General features: G+C 37.8%; 1 protein-coding gene across 9 annotated transcripts in view; it reads right to left on the bottom strand.

The window, feature by feature from the left end:
* The window catches only part of Cfap20dc (CFAP20 domain containing), a 240,785-nt gene extending 232,770 nt beyond the window's left edge, over window positions 1-8,015 (bottom strand). For 2 of the 9 annotated variants that reach the window (XM_059274239.1, XM_059274247.1), the window contains exons 1-3: window positions 7,831-8,009; window positions 5,629-5,718; window positions 2,785-2,878 (exon numbers count right to left, since the gene is read on the bottom strand). In XM_059274239.1, coding sequence (XP_059130222.1) covers window positions 2,785-2,878; window positions 5,629-5,718; window positions 7,831-7,851 — 205 coding nt within the window. In that variant the 5' untranslated portion in view covers window positions 7,852-8,009. Of the gene's footprint in view, window positions 1-2,784; window positions 2,879-5,628; window positions 5,719-7,830 lie in introns of those variants that run through there. The other 7 variants (XM_059274242.1, XM_059274246.1, XM_059274248.1 and 4 more) reach the window with 6 other exon arrangements.
* Between the last annotated feature and the right edge of the window lie 8,713 nt (window positions 8,016-16,728).

Here is a 16,728-nt window from a genome sequence, read left to right as displayed (position 1 = left end):
AGCTCCTCCTCTAAAGTTGCCAGGAGCCCCAGACCCCGTCTAAAGCGGTCAGTTTTTGACCATACTTGGGCACAAACTCAGCTTGTGGAGGACACATCATCACCCCTCGCCTACAGGGTATATATGCTCCCTGCTTTACTTTGGCCACATGACTTCTCTGGCCCCAATCTCTGGGGTTGGGGGGGCTCAACTGGGAGTTGATTTGCTCAAATATACCTGTTCTTTTGCTTTATCAATTGGGCTTGATCTGGCTTACTGCATTGGCAGAGAAACCTATTATCATGTTTCAGAAAAGTTATTAGTTATGAGAAAGTTCACTTATGATAGCAAATTAATTATTCCCTTTCAAGGTCGATTTCTTATATTAGGTTATAAAGAAACAACAACAGAAAACACAGGGCGAGGGGGATGCCTCAGCAGGTAAGTGTATTTGCTTGCCAAGCTGACATGAGTTCATTCCCAGAATCCACAAGTTGTCTTCTGACCCTCATGTACACCATGGTGCATGAAGACCCTCACACAATAATAAATAAATGTAATAACAAATTAAAAACACAACTGATTTATTTACTTAGGACTCATCAAGTACAATTTAATTCAGAAAGATTACTATTTAGGAGCAGTCAACGATACATAATTTCATTATGAAACTTTCTTCATAAGCATCAAATATAGTCAGAAATACAAATGAACTATGTAATGTCAAGTTTGCATAAAGTATATATTAACTCTTAAAATAGAAATACGTAATGATAATTGAACTTAATTTAAGTGTTAATTGAAAGCCACTTCTCTATTCAAGGCATACTTTTTAATTTCAGTTTAACCATACCAACCTCACACAGAAGGTCATCTTATACAAGTAAAAATAACAACCAACTTTGTTATCAAAACATCCAAAAAGCTCATGTGAAGGCATTAGTGGCAGGGAGACCACACAAACTATTTCATTTGTTATACTGTTGCACATGCTATGGGAAAGCCAGATTAATTTTTAACTGTAGGACATTGTGTAAGAAACATATTAGAAGATTCTTCTGTTTCTTCTAATTAAAAGTCATCATTGTCATATTTAAAGAGGTAATTATAACACATGAAACCCAGTTTCTGAGGAAAGGAAGAAAAAACCCAAAAACCTGAATAAGAGTAGAAAGAGGGATCGGGAGTCTGTATTTAGTCACTTTGGTAAAGGAGGAATCTTTCTCAGAGCCAAATGAGAAGGCTGTTGGACTGACTGATTTCATCAATATCATGACCATGGGCACAGATGACAGGGCACTAAAAAGCAGGCATTTAGATTGTCTTTTTATCACCAAACAATAAGGGCAAAAAAGACTAACCAGCTTCTAACAGTCAAATTCCTGGAACGTATCTGTTTCATAAAGCCAATATCCCAAAACAGATGAACTGTGTTCTCATCTGAATATGAATAAACTATAATTTCAGATATGCATCCCTGACTTATTTTAGTACACTTTACTTACAAATACAAATATATATGAAAATGAAAAGCAACAACAAAATATCCTGCTATTAATCATATACCCAATTAGGAACTGTGAGGAAGCCATATTTCCTTGTGGCAGCAAATTAATTTAAAAATTTTAATAATAATTATCTATTCTCTTTCAAGGTTGATTTCTTAGTTTATAAAGAAACAGTGGCAAAACACTTTAAATTAAATCATCTTCCATCCCTAATTTGCATGGCTTGATTTACAACTTAGAAATTTAAAATGTCACATAGTGCTTAAAATGGTACATAAGGCCTAGGATCTGTACAGTTTACAAAGGAAATTAAAATTAGAAATCAGGTACCAACAACAGGTCTTTCCACAGTGCCTGGTACATGGAAGGTACTTAATACATGTTTTTTTAAAAAATATGTTTTATTTATGTTGCTAGGAATTGAACCGAGACCTGTGAGCCTGCTAGGTAATGCTCTATCACTTGGCTTTATCTGCAACCCTCTAATAAATATTCTTAATGAATAAAGACACAGTAAAAGACAAACACAAAAAAGAACTACCTATTTATTTCTACAAAATATCAGAACTCTATATTTAACCAGTGAGACACAGTTAGTGGAAGAGTTTGATTATATTTATACATTACTCAAATTAATCACTTTATTGAAAGCTTAATCTGATGACAGAACCTAAAATCCAACCTCACCTTGGCCAACAACTGCTCCTCTGGACCACATCTTTAAGCCATCTTGTAAGGTTCTGTCTGCTTTGAAATGATGCTGCTAATTTTCATACTGGAATTAAGCCTGCAGCTGTCTGCTAAGTAACATATCTATACTTCTTAGATATTAATGTTCCCTAAAGGTTTATCACTTATTGTTACTAATAATATCTTGTGCAATTTTTTTTATTATTTTTGTTTTTTAAAAAATGTTCTTCTAATTTATAAATTCTTGAGTTCCTGTTGAAACTTTGCCTTAACCACCTGATTTTCTAATAAGAACCCAATGTTTCTTTGCTCATCTGTAAAGAAACACTGTGAAAAATCCCTCATACAGAGTTAGTGCTCAACAAATACTATTATAATAAGTGGCTACTAAAATAATCTTTCAGAACTTAAAATAGTTCTAAACTTAAAGAAGATAGTGAGGGAGGCTATTTTCCTAAAGTGCATGGCATACAGTTGATTTCTACATAAAATATCAGATGACTTCACACCAGCAGATCTCACACCAGTCCTACTCATATGCCTGCTTCTAAGACACAAAACATAATTCTCTCAAACACTGAATTTCAGTAGTAGAAGTCTTACTCACGTATTTGCTTATTCTCCTTTGGTAACTGAATTCTGTTGGTTTGGCTGCTGCCTTCCAGGATAAATACAAAACTTTTAACTTCTTTATCAAACTCCTATGGGACAAAATAAAAATAGCAGTAGTTGAAGCATATCTTATTTGGCTTCTTCCATAAAAATTGGAACTGCAAATTTCCAGAGAAACAAGTCTTTTTTCTTTCTTTCTTTCTTTCTTTTTTTTTTTTTTTTTTTTTTACAAAAGACTTAAAAATAGACTCCTGATGATGCTTTTATCTTGAGACTTGTTGGGAATGGAACACAAAACCACACTAGCCACACAGCTAATTTCTTATGATATGAAAATATCTTTCCTCCAAATGAAAAAAAGTTTTCCAACTTCAGGGATTCCAAAGTAACTCACTGGTTCTGGGTTTAGTTGCTTCTTGCTGCCTGTATGCAATCCCATCTAAGTGCACAGCTCATCACCACTCCCTGCATAGCAGAACAAAGTATCTAACTCCTGCTGAATTCATAATAGAAGTTTTTTGCTTTCAGGCCATAGCTAAAATGGAATTAATTATGTATTATTTCATATCTTCTGTGACTTTGAAAATTCCGTATATATTTAAATCAATATGAATTAAATGAAATAATTACGGTTATCTAGAAAGTTAAGCTAAGGGGCTGGAGAAATGGCTAAGCAGTTAAGAGCACTTGTTGCTCTTCTAGAAGATTCAAGTTCAGTTCCTAGCACCTACGCTGGACAGCTCACAACCATCTATGTCTCCACCCCAGAGCATCAGATGTTGTCCTCTCGCCTCCATGGGCACCCCCACAGGTGGCATATACTCACACAGACACAAACATAAACATAAAAATAAATCTCTTTTTAATAAATAAGACTTCTGTAATAAGTCCATGTAATGTCCATTGTAATCACATGCCCTATGTATTTGCGATGAACATATATGTACCAACTATATTATTTATTTTATTTAAGAACATGTTGGGCCTGCCCAACCCTGCAGCAAGTCACAAAGCACTTAGATATGCTGGTCCCTACCCAGCTCTTCAAACTTAATCTCCTCATCTGAACACCAACAGCTTTCTCATTTCTTTGAAAATTCCAAACTTTCTTCTGATACAGGGATTTTGTTCATACTACTCCCTTTGTGGAATGCTCTTCCTTGCAGCAGCCTCTCTTTATGCCTGGCTGACTCTTAGCACTTGAGTTAGTTACTTTGGGAAGCTGTGAGGAGTCAACATAAAGAACTGAAAGCACAACAATATTTATTTTAAGGTCAGGGTTTCAAATATTTCAATCCACAGTTCCTTGGCCCCATGAGCCTGGGCAAAATATCCCAGTGGCGGCAGCACTGGTGGAAGAGCTTCTTCATGGCAGATAGGAAGGAGTGTAAGAAACGGAACCTGGGGCCAAGCACAACCTTCAGATGCCCAGGCCCAGTGGTTCACTTCCTACAACTTGGCCCCACCTCCCAAAGTTTCTACAACCTCTCAAGATAGCACCACCAGTTTGGGAGCAAGTATTCAAACATCTGAGTCTGTGGGGGGCACATTTTATATTCAAACTATAACTCAATGCCACTTACTTGGGGAAGCCTCTCTGGCACATATTCTTTGAGTACCATTTCTCTCTCATTCATGCTGTACAATTTTGATCCTTGTCTTTTCCATGACTTAATGTTCTTACCTATCAGAGGGGCATGTAGCTATCTAGCTCACAAAGCTATTCATATTATATAACATTATGTAATAAGCCTAATGTTATGTTTAACAAACATTAGGCACTCAATAGTATTTGTAAGTTTCATCTATAGTTATTCTTATTCTCCTGAAGGCATTCAGCTCTTGCTTCTACAAGAGAGAAAAAGATATCGATGGAGATGGAGACAGGTTTTCAGGTATGGTGGCAGCAAGTGGAACTGGCTTCTGCCTAATGGCCCCTGTTTTTCCTGGGAAGTGGGGGTGTCTGCTTCTGATGAGCAAGAAAGGCATGCCTTGGGTGTGGGGCTGAGAGTAGGCAGTTTGGTGGTTGGAAACCAAAGATGACAAGAAAGGATCATTTTGGATACTGACAAGAATATAACAGGATAATTTTCTGAACTATTGAGGTTGGATTTATAGTGTTATCAACCTGAAAACTGTAGGTATTTTCTCCAAAAGTACTGAGAGCCCAGGTACAGGCAAAGGAAAGACTAGGGATCCCATACAGGCTGGCTAGGCAAGCATCATGACAGGCTAAAGAGCCAAGGCATTCGAGGTCCTTACTGGAAAGTGGGTGAAATGACACTTTAGTTTCTGCACTGGAGAGAGAGATGAGAATTCAGAGAAAGTAAATAAAACTAAACACAAGGAGGGAACAGAAAAGTGTGTGGCCTGAAGAACAATCCGACTGAAGAACAAACACAGTGGAGGATTGAGCAAGTGGCCTTACGGATCCAAGACTGAGGTCAGTGAAAGGCATCTCTGTCTCTCACTTGTAACTTCAGAGGTCAAGGGTGTGACAGTGATAATAAGGCTGTAGCAGAATGAGAAGGTGTCATTAAAGATGATGAAATCAAGAAACCCAGAGGCCTAGTCCTTAGAGATGCTCTTCACTGACATCAAAGTCACCTAAAATGATAAAGCAGGGCTCAGAGTATACTCAGTAGTTATACACCATGTGGCAGTCTTCACCAGCTAAGGAGTGGTGTCTCGGGGGCGGAGGTGGGGGGTGGACTGCAGTCAACAACACAAAGCCTTTGCAGGTGAAAGAAAAGAACATCAGTTCTGAAGTCTGATGAGCCCCCTTTTCTATGACCTTCCCTCACAGTCCTTCCCAGGGTTTGACACTTTTAACACTTACTTTCCAAATCACAGATGGACTGCCAAAAATCTTCCATTTTGCTCCAGGATTTTTCCCCTGAGCACTGAAGATTTCTACAAATGCACCTCCCTAGAAAATAAAACCAAGAAATTCAGAGTGAAATACAATGCTATGGTAGAAATCCTACCTACCAGAGTTTAAAACCAGTGCTGCAGCCATCTGTCAGTTAAACTAATTTGGGAAAAACATTATCCTTGTTATTATGCCTATATTATACTTTGGCTGCATGTAAGCCACAACCATTTGATTTGGGTCACCTTAGGCTACTAAGGAACTCACTTTTAAAACATGATAAACATCAATTGTGCCATAGAAACATTACAGATGGGGCTCATTGACTTGACATGTACAGATCAGGTCTGCAAAGCATTCTAAAAAGACCAGACTAAAGGGCTTAAACTCAATTTGTAAACTAAACCAATAAATCTTATCATTATGTGTGAAAATAAAGTTAGTAGTCATACTGACTGGGACTCTAGTACTTTGTTTTTAATTTTCTGAATATGGAGTTACTTAATGTCTTGTTTTTTTTTCCCATCTATCAAATGAACTGTTGGATCATACAGGCTAGCAAACATAAATCATCAAGGACAATACTTGGCATGCAGCAAGGGATTAATAGTGCCATTGAAGATTATTCAATAAAGGGGACAAGTAGCTTAGACTCATTCATAAAAAGACCTGAGAAGCATTGGGGTACATGTGGAAGGGGGTTCTTACTGGACATCTCTACAATATCTTTTAAACAAATTTGGAGACATATAGGAAGAACAAAAAGGATATTTTCTATAGATTGCTTATTACCTACTATAAACTCAAGACTACAGAGTCACACTAATGTGAATGTTAAAGCTATTACTAAGTGCCCATATACTCTGCTAACAAAAATGGGGGAAATAAATGATTATCTCCAAGGAAGAATTTATTATAAAATTTGAGAAGCTGAGATGAAAACTAAATATGATTTGAATTACAAGCAGCACATGAGAAAACTTGTTTGATTTTTTATAAAAACCTGTTTAGTTTTTATAAAAAAAATTACCAGCATTTTTCCTAAAGCATATATTTTGCAAAAAATTTCTTTGTTCTTATTATGTGCAAAATTGTATATGCTACTGCTTCTAAGGGCGAGTCATTTTGCTATTAATTTTAAGTTTGAGGCAGCTGGGTTTTAAAAAGAAATCCCCAGAACCTTAATGAAACAGCAAATCTTTTCTCTCCACCTCTTTTCCTGTGTTTTCCAAGATGCCCACAGTGGGCATGTGTTATTTCATAACATCATACTTTATCTCCACTCACTGAGATTAACCTAAGTTTATTCTAAACCCATAGAATGGATTTCTAAAACAGGACAAAAGAGAAGCACACAGTGCTTTAAGGACAAGTAGTGTTTGGCCAAAAGGATGAAACCACAGAGAGGTGGACCCTGGGGGTGAGGGTGGGGGTACTAAGCACTCTAACAATATTCCTAATAGCAAGATAAAGATGTCATATAGACTGGCAATTTCAAGATGACGCCTGGAAAGCCGGGGCAGAAAGCCATTCAGTGAGCTGAGGAAAGGATGCCATCCATGGAGCAAGGTGTCTGAGAACACTGAGAAAACTGTGTGTTCCAAATGCAATCCTTGGATCACACTTGCTTGGGAGTTGCTTTAAAACGTAGAAGGGCTAAGCCCAGCTACATTTTTTATTCACCAGATCTAGGAGGAGGGTCAGGAAGTCTGGGATTTTTTTGTTTGTTTGTTTTTTGGGTTTGTTGTTGTTAGTATTCCCCAATTGATCCTCATATACCTCAATGCTGGAAGAATCATAGGAAAAAGAAAACAGCACACACCCCAAGTGCTGACTTTAATCCTGTGTTTAAAAGAATCCATTTATTAACTCCTCTAAATAGCTTCTAAGATACCAGAGGAGATCAACAGTGAAAGCCCGGGTGCTTGTTAAAACTCAGGATTTCTGGGTCCTGTGCTCAAATTCCAATTCCGGGTGTCTGGAGTGGGGGGTCATGGCCTGCTCTGTTATCAGATCAAGCAATTCTGCACTAAAAAGCACTGAGCGGGAGCAAGAACAGCTTACGATCAAGACGACTTAGTCACTAATTATTTTTCACCCCGGGAGTGGAGGCTTCACGACCCCGAAGGCGAGCCAGCTCACCCCGGCGAGGAAGCCCTTTTGGGTTACCTGGTACTCATTTTTGAACATTCCCGCAGAGGGCCCGGGGTTTGGGGGCACAGAGCTTGCCGGCGGAGGTGGGCGGGAGGGGCGGGCTCGGGCTCTCCTCGGTGCCTCGCGCCTGCCGTCAGCGGCGCCTCCGGCAGCCGACCCGCGCCATCAAGGGCCCCACTCGCTCGGGGCGCCGCGGCAGGGGACGGCGCAGTGTGCCGGCTCGCAGCAGAGTGATTGTGCGTAACCTACGTGACCGCCCCGCCGCCGCCCCGGCACACAACCGACCGCGCCCGCGGGAGGGAGGTGCGCAGCCCGCTCCGGGGCGGTACAGCCGCGCCCATTGGCTCCCCGCAGGCGCCTGCGCACTGAGCCTCCAGCTGGGCTGAGGCGTTGCCCAGGCAACCGAGGGGCTTCTCCACCCGAGGCAGTTTGTAATCCATCAGCCAAAACCACAGAAGGTTACCCCAGGCTGTAACTCAGGTCTTACAGCTTCACACCGTCTCTGTGTTGTAAACTGGTAACTGTTTGGTCACGTGGTCTTTGGTTCATACACTCCCATACTTGGGTATTTGAGAAATAACAAAACATTAGTTTGGGAAGGCTCCAGGAAATGCGGATGTTTATGCAAGATCATTGAACCATTTCAAAGGCTAAGGTTTCTTTACTCAAATGTACACTGAGGTAAGTGCTGTCTTTAGTGCTCCAGATACCGTGCTGGGAGGCTAGCCATGAAAAGGTCCTGCCTGCACCCCGGTGAGAAAGGCAGTAATTAAATGAATGGAAAAACCATCAGAACTTGGGCTGAATGTCAAGAACACAGCCATGGAAGAGTATTTTAGTTTGCTGTGGATATCGTAATAAGTTATCACAAAAGTGGCTTGAAAATGAGAGAAATTTATTCTCTTGAAGTTCAGAAAGTTGGAAGTACAAATTTGGGGTTGTCATCAGGGTAAACTCCGTGTGGAGACTTGAGGAGAATCCTTTCGAGAATTGTCATTTCTTAGCTACAGCTTGACAGTCCTATCTACGTAGTCACAATGCCTGCCCTGTCCTCAGTGTGTCGTTTTTGTAGTCTGTAATGAGAAGACAGGTTATGACAGACAAAGCCTACATTACTTTTTTCGTTGCTGTGACAAAATATTCAACTTAAGGAAGGAATTTTTTTTATTTTTTTTTATTTTTTTATTTTTTTATTTTTATTTTTTGCTCTCAGTTTGAGAGGATATAGTCCAATACGGCAAGGCAGGCATGGTGGCAGAAGCATGAGGTGGTGGGTCACACTGCATCCACAACCAGAAGGCAGAGAGGTAGATACTGATTCAGATCACTTTCTCCATTTTATTTAGTCTAGGATCCCAGCCCCTGGGATGGTGCCACATGTGTTCAGGGGGCATCTTTCTTAATCAAACTTCTCTGGACACACTTTCAGTGTCTCCCAGACGACGCTAAATCCAGCCACAGAGCCCATTTTTGTAATTCAAACCATCTTCAGTCAGCATTGACAACAGCTCTTTGACTGAATCAGAAAGCACCCCTTATCCGTAGAGTCTATGTGTTAAGCATTGCAAATAGCTACATTGGGGGATGAATTTTATGGAATAGTTGATAGCTATCATTTCTCTATATCCACATTTTATCTAAATACTTCTCGTTGACTCTCCTTTCCTTCATTGCAGTCTCTACTGATTGACTGACCCATCATTTTTCTCTTCCCTAAGCTATGGTAACACTCTGCTGACAACCCTTTATGGTGCTGTCAGAGTATCTTTATAAAATGCAAGCTCTAGGGTTGGGAAGAAGGTTCAGTCAGTCAAGTATCTTCTGTGCAAGCAATAAAACCTGAGTTCAATTCCCAGTGCCCATGCAGAAGCCAGTGCATCTGTAGTCTCAGATCTGGACAAAAAGGGGATGGAGACAGGCTGATCTCTGAAACTCATTGGCCAGCCAGTCTTGTGGAATTAGTGAGCTCCTGGTTTGGTGACAGACCCTGTCAAAAAATAAAATGGAGAGTGATGGAGAAAGATACTCGATGTCAACCTCTGGCTTCCACAGACATCCACGTGCACATGTGCACACACCAAATCAACTCATACCACATATAACAAACACATATGTGTGTGTGCACAAAATAAAGAAAGAAGTGAATCCAACCATAGCAGTTTTCTGCTTCTCACCTTTTAATGACTATAGATCCTGTGTTGGCTCTGTAAAATTTAATCCTCCCTTTCCTTTCCAGTTCCAGCCTACCTATGTACCCACCTGCTTTCATTTCGATCACATCAAGTATTTTGTTATTGTTAATGTCCATGCTTGACATGTTCCCTTTAACTGCAAGCCTTTATGGATAAAAGCTTACTTACTTAAGGGCAAATTAATAACCTCAGTTAAAAATCAAATTAATTAACTGCTTATTTACTTGTCTGTGTTTGCGTGCACACATGCACATGCATGGACGTCATAGGACAACCTGAACGAGTTATTTCTCTCCTTCAACCACATGGAACTCAGGGATCGACCTCAGGTCACAAGCACCTGTACCCATGAACTATTTCTTGGAATAATAACCTCAATTTTTATGAAAAAAATTTGTTACAGAGCCAAACATGATAATCACAGTATTTCAATGAGTAATATTATTCAAGTTGTTTTGTTCTTCATTTCTTATATCTTCAGTTTAATGCTATAACAGTATAATATTATTTGCTACAAGGCCAAACATCATGTCCTAACCCTCTGAGCTCCTAGCAAATTTCAAACTCCAATACTTGTATTTTCATTTGCAAGTTTGGTAAAGGCCTATCCAGGCAATGGGCAAATCTGAAATCAGAGCAGCTTGACATGTGATGAGAGCTACCCTTAGCACACACAGCAGTGGCTGGCTATAAAGCAAAATAGCCAAATATAGTTCTTTAACAAGATGAGTTTAACATGGAGATGGGACAAGATCCAATTTTATAATAGCAATTGCTCTTATTTAATTTGGATGAATTCTAACTGTGTACAAAATCTTGGATTTGACTATGCCTTCAAGAACATCTACCAGAATTGTGAGTGAGAAAAAAAAAAACCCAACCTCCCCAAATAACTTGGCTTAAAACAAGCTATTTATGTGTGCTATAGAAGACAGTGAAACTGTTTCTTTAATTGCAATAATTTTTTAAGAAGCCAGTACATTTAGTAATTGCATTAAATTGCTTAACTTAATTTGACAACATTAAGAATTAGTCATTTTACAAGCTTTAAAATGTTCATTTTTGTTCTACGAAGAAAGTAATTTTGTGATATATTAATATTATTAAAGGATATGGGATGTTTTTTAAAACAGAATAGACTAGAAACAGCTTTTAAAGGTGGCAGAGTCTTTGTTTGCCTAAGTAGTTATTTAAGTTAAATGTCTATGATTATCAATTTGATAAATAATAGAACTCTTTTGAACTAAGAATATACTGCATAGCCACAGTCTAGTTGTGGTTTATATTTTGGCTGTGGTTCATAATTTATTAGTCATGAGGAGAATAAAAACATTGGTTTGACTTTCAGAATTTGTTATGTTTTACAATAACTTTGAAATGTTCAATACTTGAAGAGTTAAAATTTTCCACATTGTGACTGACTTTATGAATTATAATCATGTTGATCTGGTAAAATAATTTTTGAACTGTGTCTGTTTTGTAGTCTTAAACAAGTTATTATTGAGAAAAATTAGTGACACCCAAGGCATCTGTTTGACTATTGATCTGACAGTATCAATGTGTACTTTGACCAGAAGGTTTAACATCATGTGTTTTTTTGATGCTTGTACTGTTTTTAGTACAAATGGTTCTGATCATGGAGATTTATGGAGTCTGTTTCCTGACTTAAGATGACCAAGGACTCCAGAAGTTATGCAGAAACTTGAAACTCCAAAATCTAGCTGCTGCCTGAAGGCTCTTAAGGGTAACAGCATCATTTTAGGTATTGAATGTTAAAAAATTATACTTTCTTAAAGTAGTCTATGAAATATCAAACATTTAGGTTTAGAAATGTGAACATACTTGCAAAATGCATTTTAGAAAACATTTTAGTTAATTGAATAAATATGGGCATTGAGGAAACTCTCAGGTCATTTATAAGGAAGAAGAATTAATACTGAGCAGCTAAAAGCAGATATTTGTCCACTATAATAACACATTTTTAAAAATATCACATTTAGGCAGGAAAAAATGAGAAAGAATGAGGGGAACATTGAAGAGTTGAGAGCCCCTTAGACACCAACAATGGAACATCTCTTCCTGCACCACAGTATGTCCCTGGTAAGGTCAGAAGGAGGTGAGCCACGTGGGTCTTCCACCCTGGCACTGGTGCAAAATCTCACAAGACTAGACAAGCCTGGGTCCTTGAGGGGCTGCACCTGCCATTCCCCTCTTGTCACAGTACCAGTTCCTCGTAGTGCTAGTCATGATAATGAATAGTATGGCTCCTGAGGCCCCCACACACGAGCCAATGCAGTGGGATATTTATGGGTCCCAGAAATAGGAGTTTTTAGGATTTTCTGACCCTCTAGTAATACAAAATCAGACAACATGTCCCTTCTCAACATTGCTCCTGGCTACAGCAGACTAGGAGGCTGACGAGAGATAATATGATTCGTTTTCCAAAGCCAGGCTACGTGCAGATTTTAATTTACTTGTCTAATTAAAATAACACTGCCAATAACTATGGTGGGGATTCTTTATTAATGGATGAAATGGATGAAAGAATGAAACATTTTCTTTCTCCTTCACCTTTACAAAGGGGAATTTATCCCTTCCTATTATATGGAAGTTGATTCTGAATTGAGACATCCCCTCCAGAAGGGAGGGGCTGATGATATGAGCCTCCAGAGGTAAACAGAAGGTCACAGGTCTGAGAGAATAGAAACTTGGGAGAGGTTCAACCTGCCCATCCCCAGTAGTAAATGAGTAAACAACTGCAGGGGGAAGAGACTCTAACCAGCCTAGCCACAGAGAGGAGAGTTCTCATACTGTTGAACAACCTGCAAACTGCAGTTTTTGTGAGCATGGCCGTGTTGACGTAGGCTCTTCAGTGATGTGGCTGGTTTTAAAAACTCTATCTTCAGAGATTTTAGAATATGTTCTAGTCATGTTTACACTTCATAGCAATAACTTGTAACTCTTCCAAGATGAAATTGTGTATTAATTTACCAAACTGAACAAAAGACTTTAAGCCTTTGAGTATTTTATTACTATAACCTTATTCCCAGTATAATACTTACCAGAAATAAGTTCCTTCAATGTGTGAAGCATAGAGCCCAGAGCACCTTATCCACACAGTGGATTGTAATGGGTTGTAATGTTTAGTAGTTTATGGGATCTCTCTGGTCAGCAACTCTGGAAGAAGTAAACCACCCCTGGACTGGGATTTTTATTTGTAAAAGTTTCTTGTGTTTTAATGACCAAAATAAATCACATGGCAAAAGCTGATGTCATTGGGAAGGGATGTATATTTGTCTCTCCTGGAAAAAGACAAAATACATTTGACAATAATATAATCTGTCACTCTCTGTTATTTTGCCACTATTATTTACATTCTTTTCTTTTATATGTAAAATATTCTCTACTCAGCAATTCAAGTGAAAACATGTATCCACATAAAATGTATACATGACTACTTAGTAATATTAATCGTAAAAATTGAAAAGTGGAAATGAACAAATGTCTAATAAACATTTGAGGAATGATGTAACTGTATGATAGAATAATCAACCATGAAAATAAATCAAGTACTGATACATAGTATAACAAGATGGACCTTGAAAACATTATAATAAGTGAGAATACAATCATGTTATATGATTTTATTTATATGGTATGCCTAGTCAAATCTCATAGAGTCAGAAATTAGATCAATGGCTGTGATGGCCTGGGACTAGAAGAAGACGGCAATCACTGCTCCTGGGAGCAGAGATTCTTTGGATGGTGATGAAGAAGATTCTAAAAGTAAGTACTGATGATGGTTGCACAATTCTGTGAATTTACTAATAACTATTGTATGATGTATTTTGAAATGAACATTTTGTGGCATATGAAGTTTATACCAAAACAAGCTAAAAACTGCAGCGATGTGAGCAAACTGAAAAGATTTACAATTATATTTCTAAGCAATGTATGAATTATAAGATTCATTATAAATCTGTTTAAAAGAATGAATATTTCTGGAATAAGATTAATAAAAGATGGGGTTTGGAGAGATGGTTCAGAGGTTAAGAGCACTGGCAGCTCTTCCAGAGGTCCTGAGCTCAATTCCCAGCAACCACATGGTGGCTCACAACCATCTATAATGAGATCTGGTGCTCTCTTCTGGCCAGCAGGCATACATTCAGACAGAACACTGCATAGATAATAAATAAATAAATCGTTTTTAAAAACTAACAAAAGAAGCAAGGACTTTACACTGTAAATTTTCCATCTTTCCTGATAGCAATTATGTAGTATCTCAGTTTTAAATGGAAAAGTTTTTCAGAGATATTCCATGCTTTTGGAGTGAGAGATTCAATATTATCAAGACAACAACTCTATAGTAATTGTTCTAGTAAAAGTAAATGCAATCCTTTATAGGGATTTTTATAAAGTTCTGACTATATTTATGCATAGATTAAAAAAGTATGTCCCACAATTATATGAAAATACAAAGCACCTAGAATAGACAAAATAACCTTTGGAAAAGAAACAATTGGAAGACTTTTTGTTCTTAATTTCAAAACTTATAGTTATCAAGACAGAATGGTGTTGGCATGAAGACAGCTTAACAGAACAAAATGCAGAGAGGGAGAAATAAATTTTATAGTGAATTGGCATTTGACAAATATGTCAAGGAAATTAGAGAAATTATAGTCTCTTCAATAGATTGGAGCAATTGAATATCAAACCATTCATCTTCTGTCTTCACCTATAGGTGTACATGAAAATCAGTCTTATATGTAAACTAAAATGATAAATGAACAAGTGTTTTATCAAAGAAGAGTTGGAGATAGTCAGGTATGTGTAGATAAATTTCTAAACAGTCTTATTAAATAAGAAACACAAAGCCAAATACAGGGGTAATAGCCGAAGAGATCAGAGAAATAGCGAATGGCCACGACTAACCTTAGCTCACCACCTTGCTGTAGCTTCTCAAGAGAGCTTCTTCCTGTTTAACCTATGCCTTTATTGCCTTCCTGTTCTGCCTTCTCATTGGCTCTAAGCACAGCCACATCACTTCCTTGTCATTGCCTATCTGTACAGACCTCCGGGTCTTTATGGTTGGTACTGGGATTAAAGGCGGTGTGTCACCACACTTGGCTGTGTCCTTGAACACACAGAGACTCTGCTTGCCATGTGATTGGATTAAGGGCGTGTGTTATGACTGCCTGACTTCTGTTTATGGCTATGACCTCTGATCTCCAGGCAAACTTTATTTATTAACATACAAATAAAATATCACCACAGGTATGGTGGTTCATGTTGTGATCTCAGCACTTGGTAGGCTGAGCTGGGATTACTATAAGTTCCAGGATGCCCTGGGCTACACAGTAAATTGTAGGCCAGCCTGGACTACAGAGTAGAACCTTGTCTCAGAATAAAGAGGAGAGGGAGAAAAGGAAAAGAAAGGGAAATGAAGCACAACACAATAACAAGAATTACTATTGAGCTTATGAAAAGATTCTCAATATCACTTGTTACTAGAAAAAAATGTAAATCAACCACAATTAAAAACCATTTCATGCCCACTGGAATAGTTATAGTAAATTAGTTACTAATTTGGGAGAGTATTGAAAAACAGAAAATATTTGTATATTTCTAGTGAGAATGTAAAAATCTTTAGTCATTTCCATTAAAAATTTGGAAAAAAGTTAACTCAAAAGGTTAAATATAAAACTATTAATGCAAGACATCAAATTTACCTGTAGGCATCTACTTAAGAGAAATACAAACAAATTTATACAAAGATAATTTGAAAATTTATAGTAACACTATTTAGAGCAACCCAAACTAAAACAACCTAAATGCCCACCAGCAACTCAGTAGACATTTGTGTTAGATCTATAATGAAATATTACTCACCAACCAAAAACTGAGCTGCTGATAATTTCTACATAATGACTAGACACTAACAACAGGCCAAATAAAAGGAGTGTCTATTAGATGATTGGGAACTCTTACTATGTGATTTAATTTATTTGGTATGTCCTGGGCAGGGACATTTTATAGAGATAGGAAGCAGACAGAGTAAGGCTTGCCTGGGTTTGAAATAAAAATATAGATGAACTATAATGGGCACAAGGAATCTTTTGGGGGAACGGTATGTCTGAGTGGTGATTCATGGCAATGCTTATTACTAATGTTTAAACATGATAAATATCATGTAAATTGTATCATTTCAAAGAGTCATATGCCAAAATGTAAGGAGATGAAAAGTCATCATTAAAAAGGCTGCTGGATTTTGTCATCTTTGCAAAAGAATCACAACAATGAGATGACTGCATGATGAAAAATTTTCTCTTGACACTTTATTTTCATCCATGGTTGCCATGTTCTATGGTGGTCTAATAGTCTGCATCTTGGGAACATAAATGTGGATATAAACTGATGCTATCTAAAAATTGAGAAAGAAAGGGCATAAAAATGCTTTAAAGACCTTTTGTTATTCCCTGGGAGTCTCACCAGCCTCTGTCACTCTGAATCTTTTTCAGGCCCCATTTTGTCAGCTACCTTATACATAGTTTCATATAGTTGTTTTTTACTCTAAATTTTGTATTCTAGGTTTTTTTTCCATGATCCAGATACTGTTTCAGTTTGGTTTCACAGTAAAGATTTGTGTGTTCTCCAAATTGAAATATTTGGATATGCAGTAAGCTTATGGGAATAACTGTTTAAAATAACAAATCCAGGTTTT

Source organism: Peromyscus eremicus, chromosome 9 (genome assembly GCF_949786415.1).
Source record: "Peromyscus eremicus chromosome 9, PerEre_H2_v1, whole genome shotgun sequence".
Lineage (NCBI taxonomy): Eukaryota > Metazoa > Chordata > Mammalia > Rodentia > Cricetidae > Peromyscus > Peromyscus eremicus.
The sequence above is the reverse complement of the archived record's forward strand: the minus strand, read 5'-3'. Positions and strand labels throughout refer to the sequence as shown.